At 32.5% G+C, this 17,205-nt stretch overlaps 1 protein-coding gene across 5 annotated transcripts; it reads right to left on the minus strand.

Annotated features, from left to right (window-relative positions):
• Nucleotides 1–4,097: 4,097 nt before the first annotated feature.
• Nucleotides 4,098–12,971, minus strand: Dlgp2 (Disks large-associated protein 2). 5 transcript variants are annotated; one of them, XM_011215002.3, is made up of 8 exons: nt 12,808–12,971; nt 12,389–12,537; nt 12,189–12,308; nt 11,545–11,629; nt 10,231–11,444; nt 6,154–6,250; nt 4,996–5,150; nt 4,098–4,939 (listed from the first exon to the last, which is right to left on the minus strand). In XM_011215002.3, exons 4-8 carry the CDS (start codon nt 11,612–11,614, stop codon nt 4,631–4,633), a joined length of 1,845 nt encoding a protein of 614 aa, XP_011213304.2. In that variant the 5' UTR covers nt 11,615–11,629; nt 12,189–12,308; nt 12,389–12,537; nt 12,808–12,971; the 3' UTR covers nt 4,098–4,630. The 5 variants fall into 5 exon arrangements, with proteins under 5 accessions (XP_011213304.2, XP_029409179.2, XP_019848324.2 ...); XM_029553319.2 differs by having other exon boundaries at nt 12,389–12,708; XM_019992765.3 differs by having other exon boundaries at nt 11,545–11,606; nt 12,808–12,970.
• Nucleotides 12,972–17,205: the final 4,234 nt, after the last annotated feature.

The following is a 17,205-nucleotide window of genomic DNA, read 5'->3' on the forward strand; positions in this document are numbered from 1 at the left end:
AAAATTTAGTTTTTATAAATATTCTCATACTTTAAATCTAGACCTTTACAAAATGAAAAATAAAAATAAATTTTACATAACACTGTCTACAGTGGTTTTGTTCTTTTTGATTTAAGATAAATTTGAGATATATTTGGGCCCACAGTTCATGAAACTATCAACGGTTTACTAAGAATTGCTCTCTTTTATTTTGTAATCTTTATTTTCATTTTACTTTACGTAAATCAGAAAACATGACTAAAATCTTTGTAATAATAGTTTTATTTTAAAAAATAAGCAGACATCTCAGTAAACAGAAAGACGAAAGTCCAAATTATATGTTATATTTCATTAAAACACCTTTATGAGTTTTTTTTTATAATTTTCCACTCGACAATTTTTTTTTTTCAAGAATTGTTAGTATTCTGCTATCAGTTCTAGATTAACAGCTCTTGCTGTTTCTCACTATAATTTCCAATATTATCAGAAAAATTATCCAGATTATTATGGAGATAGTCTAACTTGACACTCAAATTTGCTCCCAGATAAGCATATTTCGCGCTATTTCTTCATAAATGTTCGACTATCGACACTTACCTTTTCCAACACTAACCTTTCCGAAACAGTTATAACATTGATATAATTTGCATGTTTCATTAATTATCATATTTGAGCACCATCAAATATTCAACTTTTTTTTACAAATATCACTAAAACATCCAACGCTTTGGCAAATTGTTTTATCTTTCCTAATATAATCTCTTATTAAATTCCAGAGTTCATTTTGAGAAAAAAAACTTTGGCGTAGATGTTCCACCCTATTATTCCCATACATTGGTAGAATGCACTGATATCTGGGTATTTGGCGAGACCATTGTTTCTAAGTTGTCCATACGAATTACTTTTGAAACACAAAATGAGATTTCCATTGAGGGAAACAGGTCATTTTATAGACTGTAATTCTAGATATCTCCACGTTTAATTTTTAGAAAAACCTTACCCATAATTTTATCTAAGTAAGTTGAGAGCAAGGATCACGTGACCTATGAATGGGCAGAACTCTAATCATGACTGGAAAACCAAATTTTTATTACTAACAAGCCTATAATAATCAATAATCATTAGATGCATATGTATTTTTCTTAGAAAGAAGAGCACATCCAATATTTTCATGAATAAGGTCGTAATCTGGTCACTTGACCGCATTAAAATTACAGTATTACGACAAAAAAGTTTAAAAGATAAAAGGTGAAGCATACACTGAAATTTCTCGCAATTAGCAAGGATCAAAAACGTGAAAAAATTTGGCAAAACATTTTATTGAAAAATATTTGGAAGGAATTCATTATTCGACGCAATTGATAATAGATTACAATCATATTTGGCATCACATAATATGAAATACTATAGGTCAGGCATATGACTCAGAGACAACCCTAATTTTTACTTTTTATCAGAATCGACAACTTGTCAGAACACCCATACAGTGAAAACGTCCGACAAGGGTTGTTCGACATTTAACCTCGCTTGCAGTCTGTCTCGCTCTATGTGTTCCGGGCGCAATTGTAATCCTTGTTATCGTCATTTCATTTCTAAATTCGTATTTTTGAAGTATATCGTCACGCCAAAGAGAAATTATCGAAATTTTAAATTAAAATAAAGAAAGTATGGTACCGCCTAATAGCGCCATTGTATCTTTCGTTGTTATTTATTCTTTGGCGGAAAATATTTGAGGCATTTTGTAAATTTATGTATAGTAAGAAAATAATAATAATAATTACTCTCCTCCTGTTGCACTAGGTTCGGATTTATTGTGTACCATCGTTATTATTATATATGTATGTTTTTAAATGATTCTATGCCTTAAATATTAAATACCTTCACAGACATAAATATATAATCTTACTTAGTTTATGCCAACCATTTCCCTCTTTGGCATGGAGGTGCAAATGAACATCCGTTAATAAAATTTCGAAATTCAATGGTTTTATTCCCTTTCTTAAACCTTTGGCACACTGACACTAAAATTTTCAACTGCTTCATGTTAGAAATTTTCATGTTTACTTCAGATCGTTACAGCTCTCTCAATTATCACGACAAAGAACGACGGTTTCTTCAGCTGAAAATAACGCCTCACTACTTCAAATTACATACATGCATAATATTACATACTTATGTTCAACATGCTCAGATATATTACGTTATATGTTCTAAGATAAAGTTGTTTTGATGATTTTTCTTTAAAGTTTACTGAAAGATAAGGTTGTGGTTAAAGGTTAAAGTATTAACTAGCGCGACATGACATGACATGGTAAAAGTGGGAGATTTCCTTTTGCGGACGACACAGCTATAGTGAGCCGTAACAAATGCCACATTTTAACATCAAAAATATTAGCGAAGCTTTTAAGTTCTGTCGAAGAATGGCTAGCGAACTAGCGTATAAATGTGAATGAGCAGAAGTTTAAGCATATTACATTTTCGCTAAGACCAAAGATGTGCCCGGCAGTAAAAATAAACAATATTTTAGTACCCCAAGCGAACGAAGTAACATACTTATCTTGGTATTCACCTAGATAGAAAGCTCACGTGGAGAAAACACATCTCTAGTAAAATAACATGTATGAAGATTAGAGCTGCAAATTTAAATTGGCTTTTAAATAAAAACTCCAAACTTAGCCTAGACAACAAAGTGCTTTTATATAATGCGGTCATAAAGCCGATTTTGATGTATGGCATTCAACTGTGGGGTACGACCTGTGCAACTAATATTGATACAATATATTACAAAGGTTTCAATCAAAAATGCTTAGAACAATCACGTGTTCACCATGGTACATGCGTAACGAAAATATCCATAAAGACCTTGGTATTCCTATGGTAAAGAAAGAAGTAGAAGACAGCAGAATTAAATATATATCTAAACTCTGAGATCACCCAAACCCTTTGGCTAATGCTTTGGTATATTCCTGCGATCAAACACGACTTAAAAGAAGAGATATGCCTGCGTATTAAAGAGCGTCATATCACCAAAACAGCTCAATCACTTGCTTGAACCTGTCTTGTTTTTAAATAGATTTATGATTTTATAACTTATTCTTAGGCTTTAAGAAAAAGCAGATCCAATAAATAAAATTATTTTGAAAAAAAAAGGTTTATTAGAGCTTTGAATAATTTTACATATTAGTGGCATTACTCCTCTCTACTGTCAACTCTACAGTAGTGGGCAAATTTAAGAATATTTTCAAGTTAGCCAGAGCGACAACTGACGGCTTGCAATCGTGTAGTCGTGCAGCTGTCTAAATAATTGTGTCCTTAAGAACGTGTGTATTTTAATATTTGACAGATGTCGATGCAGTCTGTCGCGTTCTATGTGTTCAGGACCTTATACCCGAGACAGACATGTAGTTACAATACCATATAAGGTACAAATACCATGTGTGTCACCAAATACTAGCAAAATACCTTATGAGCAATGTAGTATTTTGCTGGTAACAATACTATGATTTTTCATTGTGGTATTTGTATAAACACAGCTAAAAAAACAGGTAACAAACTTTGCTAAAAGCTTTTACACAAAAGCTCTTCGAAACATTCTGTCAAAATGACTTAAAAAATTAATTATTGAAATGGGAAACAATATATTTTCACATTTTTTCTTCCGGAAAAACAGGAAATGCCTCATTTTATGCGAGGATTTTAAAGAGACTTTAACTAAATAGCTTTTTTGCGATAAAACTAGATTAACTTTACAGTATTTGAAATAATTGTACTTATTTTCTCCATCACACACATATTTATTGTTTACATTTTTTTTTAATATTTAATGTTTATGAAACAAAGGTAGTATTTGAGTTTACTACATTGCCGTGTGTGTCAGCAACGTAGTAAACAGAATACCATGATACCTTTACTATGGTATTGTTACTATATGTCTGTCTCAGGTATTAAAGTAATAACGACAGCGGTAATAGGACCGACTATCTGCATGTCAATAAAAACCAAAGCAGTCATAAAAAACCGAAATTCGGTCGACAATCAACAAACTTTTCTTATAACATTTGCAATTTCTTTCCAAATTAAACCAGTAGTAAATTGTTAAATAAAATTATTATAATACATTTAAAATTTTCATAAAATAAATGTATTTTTATGTTAAATATTCTGTGACAATCACGCAAAATTCATATGGTAAATTAATTAATATAAAAATATCAAAATTGTATGTACAGTGCGTATTCAAGATGTCAACCAATTCCAACATTTTTTCATAGTTTTAAGCTAGTAACAGTAAATATAATTTAACTAAATTGAAAACTATGAATTTGGCTCAATTACAATATATTTCAAAGCGAAAATGAAGTAAATGATTCATATTGCATTTTTCATATAACAGATTTAGAATCCCTAAAATGAGCACATATGTATATAAATTGCTTAATTTTTTTTAACAGCACACTGCTTTATTTAAACGATTAGCCTGCAAAACGAGTATTATTGGTGTAGTATATAACTCTTATCCATTTTGTATGAAACGAGAATTAGTCGAAGCGAAAGATGTATAGAATATATATGACATGGAGCATATCTATCATTCGATTTTGTTAGAGGACTAGTACAGTTTAGTAAGACCAAAGCACTCATTAACGAACTCTCAATTACTGTCTTTGACAAATATCTCAACGGTATCTAACGGATCTAAATTTTCAACAAGTGGTTCAACAGAATCTCGAATCGATATGGTTGATTTAGCTGTCATTGCGATTTTGTTTCTTCGTTTCATTTCCATCAACATCTTTCTTTGAGATTCACGTTTCAAAGCCGCGGCCGATGGGACTGATTTTGTTTTCGAATCATTTCCATTAGATGTACTAGCTTTTGTCTTTTGGTTGACAGTCTTTATAGTTTTTGGTTGTATTTTGAGTATTTTGTTAGATTCACTAGGTGGAATTTCCGCCGGTTTCTAGAATTATATGTATTTAATTAGATATATTTGCAAATTAAGGATTTTATTTGTACCTTCCAATTGTTTTGTCTTATTACTTCTATTTCATCAAATATAGAATTTATATGATCGACTTGCAAATTCACCATGTCCCAAAATCCTTGAAGATCATCATTTGTAGTTGGGAATTTTTCTTGTGGCGATGAATTCAAATTATTATGACAAAGACCTACAATGTAATATATACATATATGTTAACAAAACATGGTTCCGTTTACTGAAAGATATATAAATAAATAATTTCAACCGAAACATATAAATAAATTTTTAATGCAATATTTCTTTTTTCCTTCTAATAACTTATTGGCCGTCTTGTTGTATATATAACGAAATATATATTCTCTCCACTTAGCCATGGATAAACAATATTTCCTCATAAAGGAACAGACGAAAAAATACCGAACTGAATTTAAGTCACATCAGTCACTAATCCATAAACTCTCTTAGTAACCTTTCAATAGCTTGAACTCATATGTTAAAATCCTCAAAGACGTTTTTGACAACGCAATTAAAGATAAGACACAGGTTAAAACCTGCCCGAACACCGCACTTTGGAAAGTTACAATATGGCTCCTGATGACCCGTAAGTGCACTTTTCACAATACATGGTGCGCCAGTTCAGAAAAATAGCACACAACCTCCAAGCAGAGTCTTGAAAGTGATTTTCGTTAAAATCAATACAGTAGGTGTTTGCTTGAAACAAAGCAGGCGCACCACCTCCACCACCTCCTTGCACGCTCTCTCAAACCAACTCATCTGACAACGTATTTGAAACGCCATTTGTGTCATCATTTAGTAGATATAAAACGAATTATATATACAGCTGGATAACATCACGAACCACACTTTCAACCATTATAAATTGTGATCCTTACTTTGTTCAGTTTTTGCTACAAATATTTTCTTATGAAAATTCGCTGATTGTAGAGTAACTATAGTATTTAAATCCTACTAAAAGATAACATTTATTGACATTTTTTTTAATTACCATTACACTTTGAAGGATATAAACGATAAGGTATTATTACTGTGGGCTCGCATGCAGCAAAAATGAGTTTCCATAATATTCCATTTCTCCAATTCATTAATAAATTCCGATATTTCACTTCTACTTTTTAAGCGTAAGCAAAATCTAATACCAAAAAATAAAACGGTTGAAAAAATTAATTTACCTTCAAATTGCTTCATCTTTTGTGACACCAGCAATCGAGCTTTGCCATAAGCTGAACGCAAGAAGCCTAAAGTGTCCTCTGAAACGTCGGAATTGTCCTGAAAACAAACATTCAATACTGTTAGATAAATGGCAAAAGTTTTGAATTTTCGTGCTGAGTAAAATTGACTGATATAATTAAATTTTAAAATTTGATGCGAACTAAAAACAATTTAAGAAATCAAGGAAATTTTAGGCACAAATAGTGGAGTCATAACATGACATATACTCGTATGTGTTTTTTGAGCGAATTTTGCCATTAAAAAAAAAACAAAAACGTCGACCAATACAAAATGTCTTCGAGATAAAAGTTAAGTTATTTAAACCGATTTTATATACAGTTACGTTTGTCTGAGAACATATTTTTAGCTTATAGTTCTTCTGAACCCTTTTTCTTACAATGATTTATCACGAACACTGCTGTTCATAGCGTTGTTACTTCTTGTTAATATTTTTAGATTGCAAATGTAATATTAATTATATTTCATGTTTCAAATGTGTTAAAAAATCCCCACAGCCCTATTAACCGAAGATATTGTTTAGATTCAGAGTCATTATATGTAAATGTATGTTGCCATACAAACTGATCGAACAAAGATATTGTAAAGAATCTTTTGTATTTGTCATACATGTAGAAATGAAACATTTTTTGAGTTGTAGTGGAGCATTATTATAATGTTGCCATATGAGACAACATTTTAATCGAAAAAAAAATGAAAAATAAAACATTTCTTAACTACCAACTTATAATAATAGAGACCTTAGGTAGAATTGTTCATATTGGTAAAACATTGTAAGTTCTTCAGTATATAAGAAATTTGATTTGATTTTGTCCCTATATCCCTACATATGTATGCTTAAATCTTTAAAACTACTCAACGGATTTTGATGCGGTTTTTTAACAGATAGAGTGGTTGAAGAGAAAGGTTGATATGTATAATAACGCCTAATAAATAGTGGAGAAATGCTGTTATATTTGAGGTTTCTAATGCGATGTAAATAATTATATTTTTTCCGCTTACATCGAAAACTCATTTTGAACCCCACGAGATTTATCAAAATAATGTACTTAGTATTGTACTCTCTTAGGCATACCCCAGAATAACAATTTTTTGTAATTTACTTTTTACGACAAATAATGGTTAATTTTCGAAGCGATTTTAGCTAATACAGCATTAATCCTTATACAATTAAATACCTTAAATACATTGTAAATTTAATATAGATCTATATGGCCCTGGATATTACAGACTTCAAATTAGCGGGACGTAGCATTTGCGGCAGGAGCGTGTCTAATATTTAAATGGAAACGATGAAGTATATGCGTATAATTTCCTTCCTCAAAAATAATACAATTGCTAAATATTTGTAATAGTAGAAAAGAACTGCAACCAAATACACAGTGCAATGGATTATAACTGGCTCAGCAATCAGCCGACTTTTTCGTCTTTCCACCTTTGACAACCGGTTCATCATCTGCAGTCCACTAGAATGACTGTTGATTCGATTCAATGTGAAATGATGGAACTATGTTTCCATTGACACACACCGACACAAATCTTCGGTTTTATTTCGATTAAAGAGTACTCAAATACTCCTCAGAATCAGCAATTCGTGGATTTCCCTGGTGCAGAGCCCAATTTCAAAAATATTTTCCCACAAAAAGCAATGCTTTATTAACACACGAATTGCTTTATGATCCTTTTTTTTTTTGTAAACTAACACGAAATGCTTCACAAAAATGCTATATCCCATTAACTAATATGTATGTAGTTATAATCTAACTAATAGAAATCATATAGATGGTTGTAGTAGTATTATCTACAATATGTGTCAGCCACAGTAAAGCGTAGACGGGTCCTCTAGTAATACATATTTTACACTTTTCGATAACTTAGGAATGACGAATCGAAATTTGAAAAATACGTTTTCAGAAAATATTAAAAAACATGAGTATTTTTGAGATAAATTTTTGTAAATTATTAAATTTAACAGTCGTATACATGTAAAGAAATTATAAAGTATTAATAGTATGTTAACAAAACAAGAGCGTATATATTTTAAGTGTATTGATGAAATTTCAGTTTTTTCTCAGAGAAAGCACAAGCATACAGTATTGGACAAAACTAAAGCACCCCCTGCTATGGTTCAGCTCGAACTTAGCTGTTTTCATACAATAAAAATAAATAATTGTAAAATTTTGACGTTTTTAAATGCGTTACTTATTATTTTTTATTAAAATAGAGCTTTCCGTTTTCAGTTTTCAAAATTAAATAAATTAAATCAACAAAAGCATTTATGGTTTAAAAATTAACTGGACAAAACTAAAGCACCCCTTTCATCGGTTTGAAAATAATATCTGAAAATTAAAAAATAGTAGCAAACCCTTTATTTTGGGTGACTGAAACGCATATTTTAGGCGTAGAAGAAATTAAATTATTTACTATATATCATGTGGTATGCCATTCTAAGCAATTTTTTCAGGTTCGAAAGGTTGATCCTTGGTTTTATAGTCTTCGCTATTTATTTTGGAATTAACGATCTCCCATAAGTTCTCGATGGATTTGACATCCGAGTGATTACGCCTGCCAATCTAAAACATCGACTCTGTAACTTCACAACCAAGTTTTTCTTAGGATCATTGTCCTGGTGGAACCACCATTATAGTGGCATATCCTTTTCAGCATACGGTAGAATCCCGTTTTTATAAATTTCGCTGTAAACAAACCGCCCCTTATTCCATTTATTATATGAATAGGTCCAGTCCCGTGCCCAGAGAAAGAGCTCCAGACCATAACATTACCACCGCCATATTTAATGGTCCCAATATAATACTTAGGTTTGAGTCTTTGTCCTTTCGACCTTCTCAGACATCTTATGCCATTCGATTTTTTAATATTATATTTCGATTCATCTGAGAATAAAATGGTATTCAATTTCTGATTGATCTAATCGAGGTGAGCTGTCGCAAATATGAGTTTGGCCTTTCAATTTTTTGCTGAAGTAAACGACTTTCTAGCGGGTCACCAGCAGAGGAAAAGACTGTGGGATAAATTTGGATAATGTTTTTGATCAATGAATCGCCACTCTTTTGTAGTTCTGTCTTCCTCAGCTGTGCTGAGAAAGTACATTGCCAGTTTGCTGAAATTTATTTATTAATAGGGGGCACAACTGATCTATTCACCGAATATTTTTAACTAATTCTATGATGAGAAAAATTGTTTTCCCAATCACTTATTTTTTTATTTCTAAAGTCGGCTGAATAAGTATTTTCCGCCAATTTTGACTCTTAAACTCTAAATCTCAACTGAACAGTGACGATGTCAAAAATCTCTTGACAAAATGTCCCAATAATATTTGTAACGGTTTATTGTTAACGTCTCCAAACGTTAAGTAGCGTGCTACTATTTTTCCTAACAAATATTAGGGGGTGCTTTAGTTTTGTCCACTCAGATTTAAACCTTTGAAAAGTTTTTATATACATATATACATAATTGTAACCTATAATAAATGTCCAACTAGTCCTGTTATATGTTTCAAAAATTTAGACCTTAAAAAAACACAGTATGGTGTGCTTCAGTTATGTCCAATACTGTATATAATACTAAGTCGCAAACGACCAAATCGAATGACTACTAATACAATGCTTCAGTGTCTGAATATATGCGGTTTTCGTCGTATGATAAACTAAATGTTTTAGAACCTTCTCATAGTAGTTTTTGGTTAGAATACGGTAGTCAAAAAAGTGTCAGTTCAAACTTTTTTGATGTTTCAGCATCACAAAACATTCAAATATCAGGGTCTGGTTACTTACACCCGAATGTCTTGGGAATGGATGATCTCTACTAAACATAAACATTTAGCATTTCCTGGTAAAAGATAACCAAGCAATACAATACATAGAATATAAACTCAAAAAAAAAGTGATGAATAGAAATACTAATACATTGTGTTCGATACAATTTCATACTGTCGAAGATTAGTCAGTTAATTAATTGAAATAATTATAAAATAACAGGGCGAAATTAAATATACTTACAGACAATTCATCAGCGTATCGTTCTGCTTTATCAGCCAAAGCTAAAAGACGACTTTGTTCGTTTTTCAGCAAATGAAGAAAGTAATTGCCATCTTTCTGTAAGCATTCTATTGTTGGATCATTTAAATTGGATTTTACCGCAATTTTGTATTGCATATTGTCTTTATTTTCTGAATGTTCATTACTTATTCCATATATAGATTTCGGAATTTCTTTACGATCCACTTCATCTATTAATACTTCTACCGCCTCTGTTGTCTCATTTTCCGAACTTAAGTTCTTTTGAAGAGAAATTCTCGCTTGGTTTTTTTTAGGCGAAATTATGGGTAACTGAGCACGAAACTCTTGGCTTAAATGACGTAATACAGGTAAATCAACAGTGTTATTATTAAGGGTTGAAATTTCGGTTGCTGAAATAACTTGCCGAGGAGAATTTGTTATAGTTGCATTTAATTTTTTCCTGAACTCGGAATAATCTTTACTTGGAGTAAGTTGTTGAAATTTTCTTGCCAGTTCTGATGAACCAGCATCATCACGTTCCCGTGGGTTCGTACAAACGAAAGTGCTACGTACTTTTTTTGGACTATAAAAACCTTGTGCTAACGCAGCAGGTCCATACAACCGTTCCACTCTCTGTTGAATAAAACTAGTATTGCGAATATCCTCCTGACATTGTAAATCACAGTGCTCATTGTTTTCAGCGTTATTAGACACGAAATTGTTAGAATGCCCATTAGTTGCCGTAGGTTTCATATTAGAAACGTCACCTTTACCATCAGCCATTTGTAATAATATTGGTGGAGCCAAAGAATTGCTTTTTTTACAATACTGAATGCTATTTGACGACGGGCGGATGGGGGACACCTCGCGTGATTTATTTATATCTTGTCGTATTTTCGAATCATAAGTTGTAAGATTAGAATACCCGTTCACACAACAAGCCAGATTCAGATAACTTGGCTTTTTGTCTGAACTTAAATCAGTCTGACAAGCGATTTTATTCGAATTCGGATTGGATGAATTTAATAAGGCACATGTTGTGTTGACATTTGTAAGAGGCTGTTTCAACACCATTTGCGACTCAAGACCCATAAAATTCTTGTTGATTTCCTGAAAAGTCTGAACCGAACATCGCTCTCGTATATTTGTGGTAAATTCTGTGGTTATGTCTTTAATAGAAATCGGTGTTGGAAAATTTAAACTCCCACTTGTATCTAGAATATTAAAGTTATTCAAAACATATTTAAGTTTTTAAAGAATCGAACTCTACTGTATTTAACTGAACTAATGTATTGTAAATATTTATAACTGTACCTGACACGTCCGTAGAATCAGCGTCGACGTCAAGAGAGCAGCTGCCAATTGAGTCCACACTTCTATCCATATCAAATTATAAATGCTTTAAAGTAATTTTAATTTAAAAAATGTATAACTTTAGAAGAATTAATCATCGAATTACTTTGTAAATGTTTAAAAAAACTGACTAAGAAATTTTAAATTCGAATATTCATGTGTAGATATTACATATTTATAATGAACTTTCCTGTTTTCAGAATAAATAAATTCAACTATTTTAACATTTATTTCTATTCTTATTTATTTTCTTGTATAATTATATATTTTTTAATAATGTCCATATAATCGATTCAACTTTAACTGTTTTCTCGCTCAACAGCAGCACCAGAAGAATGAGTATATGAATATGTTTACTGCGAGTGAAAATGTAAAACATCATTCATTTTCCAGGACTCCTAATCCAGACTGATCCATTAAGTGAAAGTAACAATCGACATCTAATGGTCGAATCTCATGTATAGTTGAACATTCATTAACAATATACTTTAGAGAATTCCAAAAATTAACTAAACCCTGTACTTTTTGTTAACACCCACGTAGATTATGTAAAGCCTAATAATATGTTACAAAATAATATATATCTATATGATTACAGTAATTACCTTAATGTTTATGAAGGCAATGAGCATGTCAAAAAGATATTTCATATGAAAATTTGACGAGCTCAGAATATTTCGCTACACATTTGTTGAAATTTGGTTGATGCCGTGAAAGGGAATAAGCTATACAAAAAAAAAATTGTTAAATAACGATAACTATTGCTATGTAGGAATTCCACAACAGTATTTGCAAAATAACATACCCCTTGTTCTTGCTTATTTTGAAAATGAAATATTACTTCTTGAATTGGTATATATGTGTATCTGAACATATGTGTCCACGTTTCGTTATGTTGCCCACTTCGTAGTAGTCGGATAACGTTACTCAAGATATTTTAAATGAGTAATTTAGCTAAACGTCAAATTTACGCGAAACAAATCAAAAATAAAAAATTAATGTTTAATGTTTTTTTTTTTTTAATTTTTTCCTTTCATATCATATTTTCTTTTACTAAATCTTAGAAAAATACATTTAGCTACTTTATAAAACCATGTAGTAGCAGATGGTAAATGGTGATTCCGGCTATAAAATAAAACAATCGAAATGAAATGTTGTGGGGGGTGTGGTACACTAAAAACAAGCCACACGCTGGAATTAGTTAATATATTCCTAATGACATACCGAGGATCTTTAAAATAACCAATATTCAATAAATTTTGGCTTTGTACACTTGTATGGGATATGTCGATAAGATTCTAACAATTTTTAGACACATCCAGAAAATTGTTGCTTTACTATCGTTAAACAAGTACTTAGATGGAAAACAACACAAATGCACATACGACAAGAAAGACTCTTTTCAATCGATTTGGTTATTTATCGATAATAAACCAATAATCTGTCAGCCCTACTCTCATGCCCTCAAAAAAATCACCTCACTAAATATTGTGAGGTTTTTGTGTTCAGTTGTGTTTGTTTTGTTAATTTCAATATTTAAAAAAAATCCGCTGCTATTTAGAATTAGTGTTGGTTGGCCAGGGTTATTTTGGGGAATGTTTGGGAAATGTTTAGTATCGCGCCGGTTTAGTATCGTTTATGGAGAAAAACATGGGAGGGCTACCCCCCCTCACGACCCCTTATTGGAAAGAGGAAGGATCGAACTTTTTAATAAACCCCCCCTCGACCTCCTAGAGCCCCTCCACTTTATTTAAATAATAAAAACACTGAAAATTAAAAATTGTATATGTATCGGTAATAATGCATACAAGTATTGGAAGTACCAAGGTAACCCAACCAACCATTTATACAAGACCCCCTAAATAATAAAATTGGGTTTTCATATGTTTTAGTTTTCTTATTTCGTGTTATACACATATTTAATAACACCCAGTAACGCAATAAATGGGTCTGTATGTTTTTTTTGGATTTCCCGCCTCCATAAAAATTCCACTATAACATCAGCAAAGTTTGCCGGATTATTATAGTTATCTTTGTAAAATAATCTTTTTACTACACGCCAATGAGACTCTATTCTTTGGGTGTGTGTGCCATCCTCGGCGACGAATGGATTGCCAGGGTCGCTATGGTTAACCTTTTCATGGTTGTAACCATATTCCGGGAGGCATTCATATGCGCGCCAAAAATCTGTTCTTATGGTTGTTCCTTCGTGAACATGTTTACGAATAAGAGGGATGAGGACCTCAGCGGAACGTACATCGTCAGAGCATACCTCCAGTCTGAGGTCCTCACTGCCATCCTCTATCATCCCCAGTACCCAATGCCCTTCTGCGCGTCTTCCTGAAAAAAGAAAAGTATTTGAATAAACATAATTGCATTATATATAATTTATTATTATAACCTTTGTTGTATTTGCGTTTCCCGAATTTACTTTCGTCAATCTGCACTACCTTACCTGGACCACCAATCTTCCCTTTGAATTCTTGGTGGTCTAACTGAAATATAACTACCGCTTCCCTGCAGTAGCTATACCAGTCGGAGATAGTGGCAGATGACAGTTTCTTTCCAACGCTCACATAATTTTCCCTATAAATACCTTCCCGAGTAAAGCGGTGGGTAACACAATACATTATGTAAAACACGTGGGGAAAGCTTATTTTGACGCCTTCAAACCACGTGCCCGCTGCCCTTGAAATAGGGGACTTCGTCCTACAATTGCCCCTAGAGCATTTAAAATACCCTACTGGGTGGCGTTTGTGCAATGCCATTTGAGTTTTGTGAATGGCACAAAGCCGGCTTTTTGGCAACAGACCGTATACCTCGGCAAATAATACGCATAATTCATGTGAGCCCAAGTATTTGACCATTTGTGCTATATTCCACTGCTGTATCATAGTAGCATCACGACACATTGCTGCTGCAGCGCTCGTGGATGGAATATCATCATCTTTGAAAAAATTTAGATATTATTTTATATAATACTGTTTTCAAAGAAAATTTCAAAGCTCCCTGAAAAGCGCCGCAGGCGAAAATTTTCATTTATATTTTCACTATAAAATATTACATTGAAACAAGCGCCGCAGGCGAAAATGTGGAATAAAAAATCCCGCGATTTTTTATTCCAAATTTTCATTATATTTTCAGTATAATATATTACATTGAAACAAGCGCCGCAGGCGAAAATTTGGAATAAAAAATCGCGCGATTTTTTATTCCAAATTTTCGTTATATGGACGTAATATATTGCCTACTTTTCAGAGAGCTAAATAACGTATTATATTTACCTGATTGGTTATTTGACATCATTATCAAGTTATTTTATTTAATTGTATTATTAATTTCCAATTGCGTCAATACGTTTAAATTAAGGCACGCGAATATAGTAAAATAAAAATTTGAATTCCATTGAAACCAATAAGCCGTTAATACAGAAGTAACCCAACCTTAATTGAGCGTGGCCCTAAGGATCCACCCCACCCCACCCCTTTTCACAAGTGTTAATACTTACAACCATGGAGTCCTATGTAAAGTAACCCAAATGTATATAAGACCTACCATTTTGATTCGTTGGGTTATTACTCTCTTCCTTTGTGCTTATTTTCTTCGTCGTTTGACAGTTCATATTCAGTAATTTTGCTTACATTTCAAGGAACAGTATAACACGAAATTGAAAGCTGTTTTATTTATTAAATTGTACATAAAATTGCAACTTAAAATTCATAATTTATCATTAAATCAATTAAATATATTTCAAAGAATGTGTGTGTGTCAGAGAACTGCAAAAATCACTATTTTTTTGATTTACTCATACGCGAACTTTTTCATTCAACCTAACTCACTGAAAAAACCAGAGTGATGAGTAAAAATCAACTAATTTTGCCGTACACATCATTCCGAGGATCTTGAGTCTTCGGTTCAAAATTTCTCACTCAATTCAACTCACTGAACAAAAGTCAGCGTTCAAAAAAATGAGCATGTGTTGACGAAAGCCTCATTCGGTTCAATTTGAGTTGATTGATTATGAGTAAACTATTAGCGACAAGACGACACGATGTGAGCGTGCATGTACAGTAACAATTTCTATGCAAGCCCCATGCGTTCCACGAACTGCAGCTTGTTGTTGTAGCTTGTTTTTGTTTTCGTTCTTCTCACGTTTCATCTGTGCAGAAAAAGTGCCGCTTGCTGCGCGCATGAGTAAAATCATACGAGTTGATTTTTGCGAGTTGAGTGTTGTTCTTGTTCAAAACAATGATTGTTGAACCGAATGAGCAAGCGTCCGAAATCATTATATTGAACACGAGCCGAACAAACTCGGAGTGAAACAAAAAATCGCACACACCCGAGTGAATTTAAAATCAACAACGAAAATGTGAGCGCATGCATGTTGGATCGGCTGATCCGAACAGTGTGATTATTCGGCTGTTGAGTGCGTACGAATGTTTTTCATTCAGCCGATGCCGTTCTCTGGTGTGTGTTAAATTGGTTAAATTTTTTTGCAAGCAGTGCAACAAAAACTTCAAAAGAAGAGAGCCATTGTTTGAGCAAATGTGAAAATGTGCATTTTTTGCGTACTTATATCTAAAAAACAAATTAACATTTAACAATAAATTTACATTTAAACAAAAGTTTAATTCATTGGCTATCCGTGCTATATAAATTTAAAAAAATCCGTGCACGCATTTAAGAGGAATAAGCAGTGAAAATGAGATACTAAACTAAACCCAACCCAAAAGAAAAGGTTAAATAGTACAAAAAGTGATTAATGTATTTATAAGACTATGTGGAAAACTAAAACCCAAATTTTAATTAAAAAATGTTTTCGATAATATGCAGAAATATGTATGTGTTTCGATAATTTTGGATATCGGATAAATGTGGCTTCGTGTATATTCAACCGTGCGATTCTGTACTGCGATACAGTCTCAAGTCTGTATCTCAAGTAGAGATTTTAAGTTAGAGACAAATTTTATGACTTGGGACGATTTTTCTATTCTGTAAGTGTCAGTCACAAAATCTTTTACATTTCATTATTCAGAGATGTTTGTCCACGTGAATGAAAATAAATACGTCGATAACAAATATTAAATTTTCTATAATATAATCAAAAAACATAATTACCAGTAAAAATAAAAATTTATGTTGACTTTTTTTCATTTACGAAATTTATGTAAAAATTTATTGGCGTAGACACCGTTTACGCGATTATAGCCGAAGTTTTCATTGGGGTTTTTTTTTTACGTGGCGGGTCCCAAACCTAGCGCACAACCCTATGTAGGGGATGTTTCGCCTTCTCACTTTAGCTCGCCTTAAAACGGATGTTCTTAGGCTACCCAGAGGATACTTGGCCAAAGACCGGAAGTCGTGAGCTGCTTGAGCCATATGTAAAAGAATCGTTTCTGGCCACTCCCAAGTGAATGGCGATCAGAGAACTTTTCCTCACTTGCGTGAACTTCTACACATGACCCCATCTTCACAAAATATAAAAAAACGGCAATCGATTACTATCTATAAGGACCTCTATTCAGTATATTAAAATGGCAAACAAGAGTTATTTTTAGTTTTGTAACCTGCTAACTACCAGGTCTCAAATTTGAGGCAATATTTTGAGACTAACGCTGGAGA

Source organism: Bactrocera dorsalis, chromosome 3, assembly GCF_023373825.1.
Source record: "Bactrocera dorsalis isolate Fly_Bdor chromosome 3, ASM2337382v1, whole genome shotgun sequence".
NCBI lineage: Eukaryota > Metazoa > Arthropoda > Insecta > Diptera > Tephritidae > Bactrocera > Bactrocera dorsalis.

Coding starts and splice junctions, on each gene's coding strand:
- Dlgp2 (XM_011215003.3), bottom strand. CDS start 11,614: ATGGATAGAAGTGTGGACTCAATTGGCAGCTGCTCTCTTGACGTCGAC. Junction 6,251..10,230: donor GATACGCTGATGAATTGTCT/GTAAGTATATTT, acceptor GTTTGTTTTCAG/GACAATTCCGACGTTTCAGA. Junction 5,151..6,153: donor AAAGATGAAGCAATTTGAAG/GTAAATTAATTT, acceptor ATTACATTGTAG/GTCTTTGTCATAATAATTTG.